The 14,428-nt window shown below is 40.2% G+C and overlaps 1 protein-coding gene and 1 long non-coding RNA gene across 2 annotated transcripts; one reads left to right on the top strand and one right to left on the bottom strand.

Moving 5' to 3' along the window:
* Positions 1-1,845: 1,845 nt before the first annotated feature.
* Positions 1,846-3,915, bottom strand: LOC115673008 (uncharacterized). The gene is made up of 2 exons (XR_004004778.2): positions 3,231-3,915; positions 1,846-2,534 (listed from the first exon to the last, which is right to left on the bottom strand). It is a non-coding gene; the product is annotated as an uncharacterized LOC115673008 (long non-coding RNA).
* Positions 3,916-10,868: 6,953 nt separating this feature from the next.
* LOC115673247 (B-type cell cycle switch protein ccs52B) lies at positions 10,869-14,424 on the top strand. The gene is made up of 10 exons (XM_030595359.2): positions 10,869-11,579; positions 12,366-12,488; positions 12,625-12,729; positions 12,813-12,992; positions 13,098-13,160; positions 13,247-13,441; positions 13,653-13,754; positions 13,874-13,936; positions 14,026-14,094; positions 14,186-14,424. Exons 1-10 carry the CDS (start codon positions 11,112-11,114, stop codon positions 14,237-14,239), a joined length of 1,422 nt encoding a protein of 473 aa, XP_030451219.1. The 5' UTR covers positions 10,869-11,111; the 3' UTR covers positions 14,240-14,424.
* Positions 14,425-14,428: the final 4 nt, after the last annotated feature.

The raw sequence follows: 14,428 nt of genomic DNA, 5'->3' as shown, positions 1-14,428 counted from the left end.
AAACGAAAAATGTGTAATCACACACTTATTTACCAACTTATAGCTTCAGGTTTCTGCGAAACGCATCGTCTTTTCTTCTAGAGATTATTTAAATTAGACGAAGCCGACGTGTTTTGCGAAACTAAACTTTGCTCGAGAAAGATTGTTAGACGGAATTGTTGAGTATGATGTAAACTTGCCAATTGAGAGAGCAAGGGCAATGTTGATGCAAGACGGCGAGTATGTACATGAGCAACGAGAGTGTACAAAAATCCAGTTTATTGTAGAAGAGTAAAACCTGTTAAATCAAACATTGCGCGTGTTGGTCTTTATGCGCCGGACTATTTCAATTATTTATGATTGTACTCCCGTCCCACATACACCTTGTTGTCAGAAAAAGAACATATTGCCTGATGAATTTTTCCATCATGTGATGCCATGAACAATTCTTGATTCCATCTTTTTGCAAAAAGAGAAAGCATGAATCCATATGTGTCTACTGTTTAGTATCCCCCACAACCTGCCTTGAGTAAAATCCTAGTTCTCTATGTATGGTAGAAATTATATCTTTTTTTTTTTGGTCGGGGGTAGAAATTATATCTAAGAATGTAGATACTTATCATATTTATGTCTTCCTTTTAACATTGATCGACACTAGTTGCTGAAGATTTTATTCATCAACTTGGAACTTTCATCTGAGTAATTAACATTAGCAGCAAAACAAGCTTATACCTGAAAAAGAGCTCTGCTGATACCCAAAGCTCAACTAAGGATTATGAATACACGTACGAACACCCAAGAACAGCAAAAGCAAAGGTAGCTGAAGGGAAAGAAAAAACTCTGCAAAACGATATTTCATAAATGTTTGGAGTGAAAAATGCAAAGAAAAGAGTAATGTGAAAAACCCCGCGAAGTAAAAAAGCCCCACACACAGTCTCTCTCTCTCTCTCATATCAGTCATAATATTCTGAAGGTACACATATTTTAACCCAAGTACAGACATACACTGATGATCCAGGTGGGTTTCACCAGTACGGCATGAAGCCTCTGCCACCCTCAGATTTAGAGAATCCAATCATCTTCCCTCACTGTTGCAGACTCTATCATACTATACATAACGCAGACTTCCCGCTTGAAAGAACTGTAGATAACGTACCCATCTACAGAAGAGAGAGCCAAACGGATTCCACACAGAAACCCTAGCCACGTGTTTTTGGAGAGGGGGAGGGAGAGGAAGAGAATTGCATTTTAATTAGGAGGGCATTTGTTGAAACTTGAAGCTGGTAAAAGGGAGAGAATAATTCTGTGCAGATGGCTAATGGGTATCAATATTCTTCCAGAAAATCCGCTCCTTTTCAGGTTTTCTTAATTAATGTTAATTGGAGTAGCCTCCTGCAACGGAATTGTCGCGTTATAATCGAAGGCCGGACCACAAGAGCCATCATCACCACCACCACCACCACCACCTCCTGGGAAAGCCCTAGAAAAGATATGAACATTTTGCATAGTTGGTTATGTGCCTATTTGTAAGTTACTCCATGGTTGTAAGGTATGCAACAACTTTTACATTGTACGAGTAGTCATGTTAATAGGTGCCGCTGAATAACTACACCGGTCTCGGTAGGTGGCATGGGACCTTCCTAAAATTGGATGCTCCTCCATTTGCGAATCTTGATGAGGTTCCAAATGGACAAGGTAGACTATGCGACTTAGACAAGTCTCTGCGGATAATTGTCGGGACAGATGAAGTGGCAATATCTGTGGATATTCTGAGCAAGAGTGCAAGCGCCCACACCCTCTCCAAATGAAGGAAGAGGTGATTCCAAGCCATTAATAATACGTCTCGCGTGTCAAATAATTGCGAACTTGCTACAAAAGTCTTTCTGTATAGATTCTAACGTAAGTTTTCTTTATACAAGACAGATTGCTCTTTTGTTCCCCCTCATAGTCACAGATTAGTAAGTATTGACAACCTAGCCTCACTGTATATAAGGGGGTCAGATCAAAAGGAAATCAGCAAAAAAAAGTCACGAAAGGGGTCTTCAAGGATTGATTATGGAGATGTGAATGAAAAAGATCCACTTTGTAGAAATCAAGGCCAGATATCCAATCCTCCATAGAACCACTACAAACCCAGATACTCAGATTTCTAAAGACGGGGAAATTTGGGAAAGAAGAACTGCTCTGATGGAATCATGTAGTCCTTTCCTATATTTGACTTGTGCATCTTGCAGATCCCATCATACCGAGGAAGACAGAGCACTAGATGGATTCCTAGCTTAGGGTAATGATCCTCTCAATAAATTTAGAGGAACCATCCTTCCACTATATAAGTATGTAAAGGAGGATAGGCATTTTTCAGGTGTTCAAAATCAAAACTTCCCTGAAATCTGTCGTTGTACCTCTTCTTGGCCAAATGTTGTCGTTCTGTGTTAAGATGTGACCAATCAGCACGAGCAGTGAGGTTAGTCCGGTGACATAAGAAAAATAACTCGGCGGCTTGGGCTCCGCTCTTGAGAAAGATACCATTTAGTGATGCTAATACCTAAATAAAGCTGATATGAGGTGAACCAGAGAAAAAAGACATGCCAAGGTAAACCATATAGAAACCACAGATTATTCCAGAGAATACGTAATAAGGTGCAAATGATATATATCTCATAAAAGCAAGTCAGCAACTCTCAACACCAGTTAAAGTGTGTATTATACATCTTGGCCCAACGCATATTACTATCTAATGACTACTCCAGCAAACTGGCTAATCTTATGGAACCAAACGAAGACAGTATATGGGTAAATGAGACTCACAAAAAAAACTCCTTCAAAAAACATACCCACAATGACACAGTATAATAACAATATACATGAGGCAGAAACAGCTTTCAATCACATCATGCTCATGAGTTACCCAAGTTCTACTCTTGTACAGAAGTACAGACATAGCTAGTGAAAGATCAGGTGCGTTCCCGTACGGGAAAAAAATTCAGAAGCATCACTCAGTCCCATCCTTACTAATACTAACATCACCGAAAAAGCAGAAACATATGCTGATAGTTAACACAATATATACCAAGGTAAAGTCATCTCCTTTTCTAGAACCAAAACTCTGTTCCATGTTGGGTTAACAGAACAAAGATCCTCAAAACCCACCAACAAAGACAGCAAGCATCAATCTTTTAAATTCCTATTCTTTTTGGAGAGTTCTTGAAAAATTAGGATTTGCTTTTGATTAACTGACAAAACATAATTACCTTCATCCTCATAAATTTGATCTCAGACTTCTGGCTTTCGAGAGTGAATAGCCATTTATTGCCACTGCAGCATCATCAAGATTCCCATAATAAAATCATATTGAAGAGAGACGCTTTTAAGGTGGAATTAGGGACCACATAAACTCAACCACCAGTAATTATTAAAAAAGACGCTCTCTTCAAAAAAGAAAGTTTTTTTTGTGAATCTTCATGATGCTGCAATGGCAAACAACGACTTGGGCTTCTTCGTATAGGGGCAATTTGTCATCACCAATCCACATGCAGGTGAGATAAAAACCCTAACCCTAGAATCTATACTTACCCAACTTTTAGCATCCCATGGAGATAAAGGATAAGGTAAAGCGAAGAAATCAAAGGGCATTAAGAAAAAGGTCCGAAACCCTTGTCGAGATAGAGAGAGAGAGAGAGAGAGGGAGGGAGGGAGGGAGGGAGAGCTACTGTGTGTTTTCTTAGTATAAAAATCCCATGTCAACCACTAAGGAAAAGGAAGAGATCAGGCACACCCAAGTGGAAAATAGCACGGTGGAAAAGCTTGAAGGGATCCCCAAAACAACAAAGTGGAAGATCAAGGAACAGGCCAGAGCGAGAGAGAGAGAGAGTGCGCGGTTTGCGAGTGGAGATATGAGAGAGTTTAGCCTCTTAATATAGAGTCCGATGGAGCCTTGTCTCCATTAACCGATGAATGCTAAAATACTAAAATAATATCCATTAAATGAATTTTTTGAAAAGGAGTTCATGCATGTATGCATATTAAAAAGACAAAAATAAAGGTTAAGAATATAACTGAACAGGAAACATCTGAAGATATGATCATTTTAGGAAACGAATAAGAGATTTCCAAAAATTGTAGGATGGGGGAGATTTAAACTCAAATCTTGCCTATTTTCTTGATACTAGAGATTAGAATTGGACATGAGAATATATGTTATTTTCGATAAAATTTCAAGGTTGAAGAAAAATAGTTCTTTCATTTGTAGGTGGAGACGTATCTTACAAGTGCATTATGCTCTAATACCAACTACGGTAAACAAGGTTTTAGTACATTTTCTTCTTATTCCTAGCATAATTCATCTGTGGAGTTGTTTTCTCCATTTGAATGAGCTATTTGGTTTGATCAGTTCCATAAGATTAGCGGGGCAACACAAAACACTGTATAAAATTCGATATAATGAACCAATGCAAAGGAGGTAATCGTTTCACTTTCATACACACGAACACAAGCACGTAATAAGAAAAAGCAGGAGTTATTCACTGCTTAGAAAACATGTGAATGCTGCACTAAGGTTTAAAAGAAAACATGTTTCATAAACTTTGATTAATCGGTTTTATGCATTTCTACTCGGTACTCAAGCAACATGTTTATCATGTGTATCTGATGGAGCAATGCCGGGAATATCATGATTGCGAAACTCTGCGAAGATTAAGTTTTTGCAGAGTGTGTTAGATGGGATTTAACTAAATGGGTGATTAAACAAAACTCGGTGCGACCATGATAGACCGATAGACTTGTCCAGACATCTAACAGGTTATTAGCGAAGAAACGGACAGCAAGCCATATAACACGCAGACTCGCACGGCACAACGGCTTCTTTCGGTGAACTTTATATAAACTCGTATCCGATCCACACGAAGCAGAGTCATTACAAAACATAATAACATCCGGATCTCACTTGATCATCACGGGACTAAGTCATCGAACGGTAGGTACATGGTGTTTCGAGATCGATGAGGTGAACGACAGCGTGACGGTACCGGAGCACCCGTAGAATCTGGATGGCAACCAAATTTTACCCAGAAAGATGGGCCTGTTCTGAACCAGAGCCTCGCCCCGCAAACGCCAAAAGACAATGAAACTCGCCCCAAAAAAGGCAAAATACGAACAGCCCCAGTAATGGTAGCTTTTAGGTCCATTAAACATACACATTTTTAGCCTGGGAACTCTTGCTTTCTCCACAAGCATTTTTCCAAATAAAGCAATGGAGACACGAGAAAGAATATGAGGGCAGCGGTGTGATCTGACCTTTCCCCCTAATTTCACGGGGAGTCCACTCGATGGGATGGGATTCGATTCGATTGCGTGTACTAGGTTTAGAATTCCCATTTCTGGTCTCTTTCTTCGGGGCTCCCATGCCTGATCGCAGGGAAGCTCCTTCCCTTTTGTGGTAAGCTTTAAAGTTTGCAGTCTCTGTTCATATCCCGACGTCTCATCCCTCGGACCCGACGTTTGCTGTGCGGCTAAATCAAATCTTAACTCCCCCTCTTCACGTAACTGGCTCTTTCTTTCTTTGTTTTTTTCTCTTCTTTGTCTTCTTGATAAAGAAAAAAGAGAGGGATGGGATAGAATGGTTGAAGTATACATGTTAGTTGCAATTCTTTGGAAGAATCGCTCGTGGTAGGATTCACGGAACCTTCAAGGATGATGTTAGTTCTAGGCATTCAAGATTTTCTCCTAGTTAAGCTAGATTAATGTTAGAGTTGGGGGCTCTACAGATAAACAAAAACTTTGGATTAGAATAGTTCTTTTTCCCTATGCCATCATCGTATCTTTGTGGTTTTTATCTCTCGCTTATTTCTTCGGTCAAATTCGATTTATTGGCATTATGATTTTACATTGTGACAAACAACACGAGTATCAATTCTATTTAATTGAAAAAAAATTGAAAATATTATTCAAAAAGTCCTAAACTTATTGCACTTTTGCCAATTTACTTATAAATCTTTTAATTGTATCGATTGAGTACTAAATCCTTTCACGTTTTGTTAATTAGTCCATCCGATCAATTTTGGCCGGAAGTCGCTGAAATGGACACCAAGCGTCCACGTGGCATGGCCGGCGTTCACAATTATTATTTTTAATGATATTTTAATATTTTTTGAATATTTTTATTGATTTTTTTCCTTTTTGTTTTCTTCTCTTTTTCTTCTTCATTTTTTTTTCCTTTTCTCTTCTTTTCTTTTTCCCTTTTTCTCTCCGCCGGCCATCTCGAGCCTCATCGAAGGCCAGCCTCAGGCGAGGGACGCCCTTGTTGGAACGGGCGAGGGTCGTCCTCATAAGGGGCCGGCGAGGGCGGCCTTCGCCCAGCCCAGGCTCGGGAGTCCCTCGCCTGAGGCCGGTGGAAGAAAAAAGAAAGAAGAAAAAAACAGAAAAGAAGAGAAAAGGAAAAAGAAGAAAAAAAAGGAAAAAGGAAAAAGGAAATGAGAAGAAAAGATAAAAATTAATACCAAATTTAAAATATTATTAAAATTTGTCTATATCAGCGTCGGTTGTGCCACGTAGGATGATCGGCGTCCATGTCCGCGATTTTTAGCCAAAATTGGCCAGATGGTCTGAATTGGCAAAACATGAATATGTTTAGGACTCAATTAGCACGATTAAAAAGTTTATGACTGAATTAACAAAAATAAAATAAATTTAGTATTTTTAGTAATTTTCCCTTTTTAAAACCGTAGGTTATTTTCTCAGCAAGACCGATTTTAGTTCGTTCGATCCAAACTTTCAAGATGTACATTAGATATTATGATCATAGGCGTGAATCGTAAATTGAAATTTCATACTTATGGATCGTAAGTCAAATCATAAGATCGAGTAAAATTCCTAGAATTATCTTTTCCCTCCATCCTACATATTTAAATGTAATTGGCAATGTGAAGTAAATTGGTCTCACTTTTTGGACTTTTTCCAAATTACTTCATGTTAAGTAATTGAATAAAATACCTACGTTTCTCCACTTCGCTAGACAATCACGCTTAGTTTCTTCGTTGAGATAATCACCCAGCATGTGCCAAAACACTAATGTAGAGTGTATTACAAAATAAGAAAATTTCAGTAAGATCCATGATCAAACATAAAAATTATTGTTAATTATATGTGATGATTTTCATGTATAAGACAGTACAATACATTATATTTCTGTACACGTATCCCACTCAGATACAAAGACAAGAAGCTTACGTGCCTCTTCGTTTAAAATTGGATTGTAAATGATGAATTTGGTCTATTACTTTGAAAAATTTTGGTATGTACACACATCATAAAATACTATAAAAATCAAATTATTTGTTAGGTAAGACGTCATAAATCATGAATCCAACGAACTGAAAAGCTCCTATAGAATCGGTAGATTTGACGGTGGATCGATAAATCCGTTTGTGACCCGGAACTTTACAGATTCATCTGATTGATGCATGACATACGTTTTTAAATCGAATCGGATTATAATACTCCAATCGCGAACCTATTAATTGCGATTATGATCTTTATAGTTCAATACACGGCAGCGGATGGAGATGACCCGCCTCTTGTCATTTACTTTCTAGCAAAAAAATTCAAAGCCGTCATCAAACTCAATATTCTTGTTCCCATTGAACAATTTGTATCTAATACGCATTCGGATCTCGGTTCACATATCTCCCGGCTCGAGAAATATAGAAAACAAGGTTAATACCACGAAAAACCCCAAACTGGTACATCTGTGACAAATTTACTTAAAACTAATTTTTTTACCACGAAATATAATACACCCGTGACAAATTTACCAAAAACTTTTTTTTGACCACGGAAAACCCTAAATTGGTACCCTTGTTACAAATTTACTACAAACCAATTTTTTGACTACGAAAAATCTTAAACAGGTACACCTGTGATAAATTTACCTAAAATTAATTTTTTGATCATAAAAAACCCAAAACTGGTATACTTGTGATAAATTTACTCTCCATTAAATTGGATTAACACCACGAAAAATCACAAATTGGTACATTTGTGACAAACAGAGGGGTAAAACCCTAAACTGGTACACCCGTTAATTGTCACGTGTCATCAAACTCGGTAATTTGACCATAAAATTTAACGAAAACTAACCGAGGGTAAATTTGTCACAAATATACAAGTTTGGGGTTTTTCATGTCATTAACCTTAGAAAATAAGAGACCCACCTGCGCATGGCCAAGTTGGTGGGCGCTTTCCTTCCCTCAGAGAGGTTCTGGGATCGAATCCCCGCTCGGTTCCGTAATTTAAGTGGGGGGCCCTGGCGGTGGGTTGCTGGGTTAGTCTCCCCCGAGGTATAGGCGCTCCGATTACCTGTGCGGGCTCGTCCCCGGGGAATGGTGACGGATCCTCGGTTACAAAAAAAAAAAACCTTAGAAAATAAGAGGAGCAGACATTGCATCTTTCGGATATTAGTCTCCATCGTTCGTTTATATCATAAGCACTCCCATTAATTAAGCTCAACCGTGCATTACGCGTCGGAAAAGACATCATTTTGGGACACAATTGATTCATCGGTCAATGTCGTCCGTTTCAACTTCGTGGGACGATATTTTTGCACGGTGGTCCGAAAAGTCAACCTTTCTTTTTGCCGTTGCGGCCAAACTGTGTTTTCCATCAAAAGCACAAAAAAATGAAATTCATGCTTTCAATCCAATCGGCCCGATTAGTCGGGCAGGAATTAGAGGTGCAATTTCTAGATACCCACGAGAAGTTGTGATTAGGCACGATAGTGGTGTCACTTCAACTTTGATTTATTTATGTTCGTTCCGCGCGAATATTGACAATCCGCATGCTGTGTCGTGACGTCGTATCGCACTTTAAGAATTCATATAATTTCGCTATTGCGTTGTTATTATCAGATCCGTTCTGTCATGTAGAAAATTTTTTTTTTTTTTGAACTTTTGTTGATTGGATTATAACTTTCTCATGGTAACGTGCTATAAACTCTCGTATATTTTCAGGACATGCTTTCCTCCAACCAATATTGAAATTGATACGTTACAAGTACGGAGAAAATCCACATCTATGCTTAGTTAAACTTTCGTGTACGTGATGCTTATAACTTATAACCAATCAATTAGAGACGTATAGAGGAAAAATATAACCCCACGCTAACAAATTAGAGCTCTCACAATTTTCTACAACTGTAGAAGTAACATTGTGATTTTGTACTTCGATACCACTTGTCCACAACCGTGGGCCAAGTCAAGACCCGACCCGGTCATCAATAGAAGATGAAAGCCTGGACAAGGCAATAGTATTAGGCCCAAAAGGTAGTCAAGTCTACAAGGCCCATAGAAAGAAGACTATGGGCCCCTTTGTTATATTCATTAATCTTTTTAACCCCCTTTGTTTCAGTGGGCCAGGTGTATTCTTGAACTTTGGAGTTCATTTGTGGGGAACTTGGCGGGCCCTTAATGGGCCCACATGAGGAAACCCCATAAATCCTTTTATCCTTTATGAGCTGGCTATTCACTTACTGGCCAATGAAGAACGACCAGCACACCATCAGCTTTCTTGGCGGCCACGCTCTCGAGCGTCGACTTCCACTTGCTGTGCATCAAGAACGCTGCAACGGTACCATGGTGCAGAACCTCCACTAACGAGCCCATCCCACGACGCACACCTTCTCCGCTGTTGCCTCTCTTAGCCGCTTTCTTCGGCAATGGAGTTCAGCCGTACGACCCAAAGGAAGTGCCTCCCGCTATTCATGAGTCCGTCCCAAAATTACGTGAACTCGTATCGGTTAAGAGACGTCATGCTCCGAGGTCGACTTCCCAGAGTCGTGGCCAAGAGGGTTTTGAGTCTCGTGTACAGGAGGAGCAAAGTTAGAGATGGAATTTTTCAAAGATTTTTAAAAATTTTCAAATGAGAAGGATTTTCAAAGATTCCAAATCTTATTTTAAGTTGCATCAAACGTATGATAATTCTTTTTTACAATATGGGGATATGTGGAGGATTATTTCCCTTTATTCTATCCTATTCCAATTTAAATCCAGACGACCAAATGTAGTCTTATTTTTTATTATAATCTGCTCTTAACCACAAAAGACAATCAGCACCATGATACCCATAAGGGAAGATTAAACTTAATGAAGACACTACCTAAATCAAATCACACATCCGAGAAATAATATAAATGTCCATCTAGGATTTTCATCGGTAACGATTTTAGACAATGAACCAATTCAATATCGCGTTGACTTGATAGAATGAATCAACTATAAGTCCGAAAATTGGTAACTTTGTAGATGATTTAACATATAAAAACTTTTAATATCAGGGATACGATGCTTCCCACTTACTTTTATGGACAAACTTCGTAAGAATTTAGACAATCACCTGTTAGGAGATTGTTAATGCTGGCAAATGCACTGCGAGAAAATCAATAATGTTAATCGGGATAGCACTATTAAAAAGAAAAAGAAAGAAACACGCCTAGTAAGGATCATATCACACTAGATGACAACGACTCATATGCCGATCGTTACCGATCATTACACATTTTCAGTGTTCCCTAATTATCGTCAATTCTTACGCCCCTATAAGTGCAATTCTGCTTCAATAGGCAACGTAATTACCATAACTTGATTGGTCAAGCGGTGATCAACACGTAGTAAGCCAAGAAATTAAGGAACAAGGAGGCTGGATGGAAGACGGTGGTGGCACTTCAGTAATTAACGAGCGCAGCCGGCACCAAAAGAGCAACGGCTAGTCGCCAGTTTGGCAAGCCAAAAAGCAGCAGATTGATTTTATTACAGCTAGAATCGAGCTCCGATCACTGTACATGCGAATTCGACCGTTACGATGTTCATGTCTCTCTCCATATAAAACCTTAAACACTACGAATCTCTCTCTTTCTTTTCACCAAGAATTCAATCGAACCCCCGCTCCTGTAGACCCCAACCACGCCGTCCATCGACCGTTGCAGATCTCCCTCTTCACGCAGCGACGCAAGAAAAGCTCCCCTCTCTCTCTCTCTCTCTCTCTTCGAGCCAAGAAGAGGGGCTTTTCTGTTCTGTCTTGCGCGAGTTCGGAAATCCAAGAACACACCCAGATACGGAGAGATTGAGATCAGCAAGACCCAGAAGATGGATTCAGCTCAGCGGAGGAAGAGCGGCATCAATCTCCCGTCCGGGATGTCCGAGACCTCGCTCCGGCTCGATGCGTTCTCGGGTTCATCTTTCCGGGCCATCTCCAACCTGACGTCCCCGTCCAAGTCCTCTTCCATCAGCGACAGATTCATCCCTTGCAGATCTTCTTCTAGGCTCCACACTTTCGGGCTCGTCGAGAAAGGGTCGCCGGTTAAGGAAGGAGGGAACGAGGCGTACTCGAGGTTGTTAAAGGCTGAGCTTTTTGGGTCTGATTTTGGTTCTCTCTCTCCTGCAGGTCAAGGGTCGCCCATGAGCCCCAGCAAGAATATGTTGCGGTTCAAGACCGAGAGTTCGGGCCCGAACTCGCCGTATTCCCCGTCGATCCTGAGGCAGGACAGCGGTTTCTCCAGCGAAGCTTCGACGCCTCCTAAGCCACCGAGGAAGGTGCCCAAGACGCCGCATAAGGTGAGGCAATTCTGCTGCTTTCATGTGTTGTTGTTGAGAGTAATCTTGACTCTTTTTGTTAAATTATCCTATGGCTTGCCCACGAGCTTATATGCTCTTTATATCTCCCTCTTCTATAAGCTTAAGTTTTTGGATTAGATTTTCTTATATTGTATCAGAGTTCTGCGCAGTCTCCGTTCATTAAATTCCAAGTGTAGTTTATAATCCGGCTTGCATGTGAAAGGAAGCTTGTTTCTCGGAGTTTATATGCCATCTATAAACTCAAGCTTTTGGATTGGACATATTAACACTTTTAATCATTTTTTCAATGGAAGATCATGTCAAAGTTGAGGATGAGGATACAGCTGTGTCCATTGACCAAGAATGATATTCAGTATTGCTGAAATTGGTGAAGAAAATTGATGGATCATAGCAGGCTTTTCTCATAAGCAACTGTTATTTAGTCAGCAGTAAAATAGTTTAGCTATTGGAATAATATAGCAAAATTGGCAATCTTGTACAACTCTCATTGTTCCAGCCTCATTTTTTTTTTTCGGTCATAGTTCCAGCTTGATTGGAATGCTGACTAAAATGGCCCAAAGGAGTGGGAACCAAGGGAAGGGTTATAGCTAGCTCATTTTGTAAACCGCCCAACCATTGAGTGCAAAATAGCTAGAAATGATCCGAAAATAAATCCCGCAGCTGGTAGGAAGAAATTAGATCAGATGTAGTGAGCTTAATTGATGGCCGTAGTAGGTATTAAGCACCAAAGAATGGGAGAAGACAAATAATTGTTTACTTATGCAGGTTCTGGATGCCCCATCGCTGCAAGATGACTTCTATTTGAATCTGGTTGACTGGTCATCTCAGAATGTGCTTGCGGTCGGATTGGGCACTTGTGTTTACCTATGGAGTGCATCAAACAGCAAAGTAAGTTGCATTTCTAGTCTTAACTGATCTCTGCCAGATTTTGATTCTCAATGTCTTGCTGAGAGTTTCCTGTAAAATCAGCAAAGCCCAATGTGAAATTGGTTGTGCTCTTACAGTGCTATCATCTTGTTTTCAGGTGACAAAGCTGTGTGATCTGGGACCTAATGATGGTGTCTGTGCAGTACAGTGGACTCGAGAGGGTTCATACATTTCAATTGGCACCAGCCTCGGTCAAGTTCAGGTAATAGAACGTTAATCCACACGCATTGGCACATCATAGGGCTCATAAGATTTGAAAGATTACCGACTGATTTTGTACGACAGATATGGGATGGAGCTCAGTGCAAGAGAGTACGGACAATGGGTGGTCATCAGACCAGAACAGGGGTCTTGGCATGGAACTCGCGCACATTAGCTTCTGGTAGCAGAGACCGGGTCATACTTCAGCATGATCTTCGCATTCCAAATGACTTCGTAGGCAAGCTTGTCGGCCACAAATCTGAGGTAGAACTTAGCAAGAAATTTTTTTGCAGTCTTATAAGTTTTGGTATGGAGGGCTAATTTTAATCCTGAGCAACCTCGATCATCCCTTTTGTTTGAATTACTCAGGTATGTGGATTGAAATGGTCCCATGATGACAGAGAACTCGCATCAGGTGGGAACGACAATCAGGTAATTCTTGTTTTCTGGTAAGTCGTTTTATCTTCCATATTAAACTGAGCATGAAATATTAAACAAGCTTATTATTGGTTGATCAGCTACTGGTATGGAATCAGCACTCTCAGCAACCAGTTCTGAAGCTTACTGAGCATACTGCAGCAGTGAAAGCCATAGCATGGTCTCCCCATCAGAATGGGCTACTTGCATCAGGAGGAGGAACCGCTGATCGATGCATACGCTTCTGGAACACCACCAATGGCCATCAGTCGAGCAGTGTCGACACTGGGAGTCAGGTATTGAACCTATTTACTACTAATATTTAGTGCATTACTACATGAAGCCTAGGAGTGTGTGAGATCCAATTACTCCATATGGTTTTTATAGTTCTCGAGTGCACATATGGCATTGCAATTCCTTCACACGTATGGGACCGAACTCAGCAGTGGTAATGCGAATAAAAGAAGAGCAATCATTAAGAAAATATCCTCACATATTTGCTGGCAGGTATGTAATCTGGCTTGGAGTAAGAATGTCAATGAGCTGGTGAGCACTCATGGGTATTCACAGAATCAAATAATGGTGTGGAAGTATCCATCCATGGCGAAGGTAAGAAAGCCTTTGAGCGAGTGTTAAGAGTCTCCATCGTTTCATTATCACAGCTTTCGAAGGCTAGACTTCATCGAGGAACGGCATAAGCTTAAATTGGTCATTTCTTATATTAACAGGTTGCCACTCTAACTGGCCATAGTCTTCGGGTTCTATATCTTGCCATGTCTCCAGATGGCCAGGTAACGTAACTGTTCTTCCGATGGAAGGGGTAATAGTGTTGTCGTGCATTTGCCAAAACCATCAGTCATAATTCTGTTGTTGCTTGCAGACAATAGTGACAGGAGCTGGTGATGAGACCTTGCGGTTTTGGAATGTATTTCCATCGGCTAAGACGCCGGTGAGTAACCTGTGACGATGCCATTCTGCTCTGATTAAGCTTGCTCTTCTTGGTTGGTTCCTCATGAATTTTCCTATCTTGCGTGTCGCAGGCACCGGTCAAGGATACAGGTCTCTGGTCTTTGGGGCGAACCCATATCAGATAGAGCTGCATGCTTGTTCATGCTAGCTCGGTCTCTCTTGAAAAGAAACATATTTGATTACATTACGATGTAAAAAGATCTTGCACTGTAAACTGAAATTACACATTTTGTAAATTGTGAGTAGCAGAGAAGAAACTTTTGTACAAGATTAATATGTGTGGTATAATAAGATTTGTAAATGATCTCAATTAG

This window comes from Syzygium oleosum, unplaced genomic scaffold (assembly GCF_021117445.2).
Source record: "Syzygium oleosum isolate NSW1041296 unplaced genomic scaffold, Sole_v2.1 Sole_v2.02, whole genome shotgun sequence".
Lineage (NCBI taxonomy): Eukaryota > Viridiplantae > Streptophyta > Magnoliopsida > Myrtales > Myrtaceae > Syzygium > Syzygium oleosum.
This window is presented reverse-complemented; position numbering and strand designations above follow the sequence as displayed.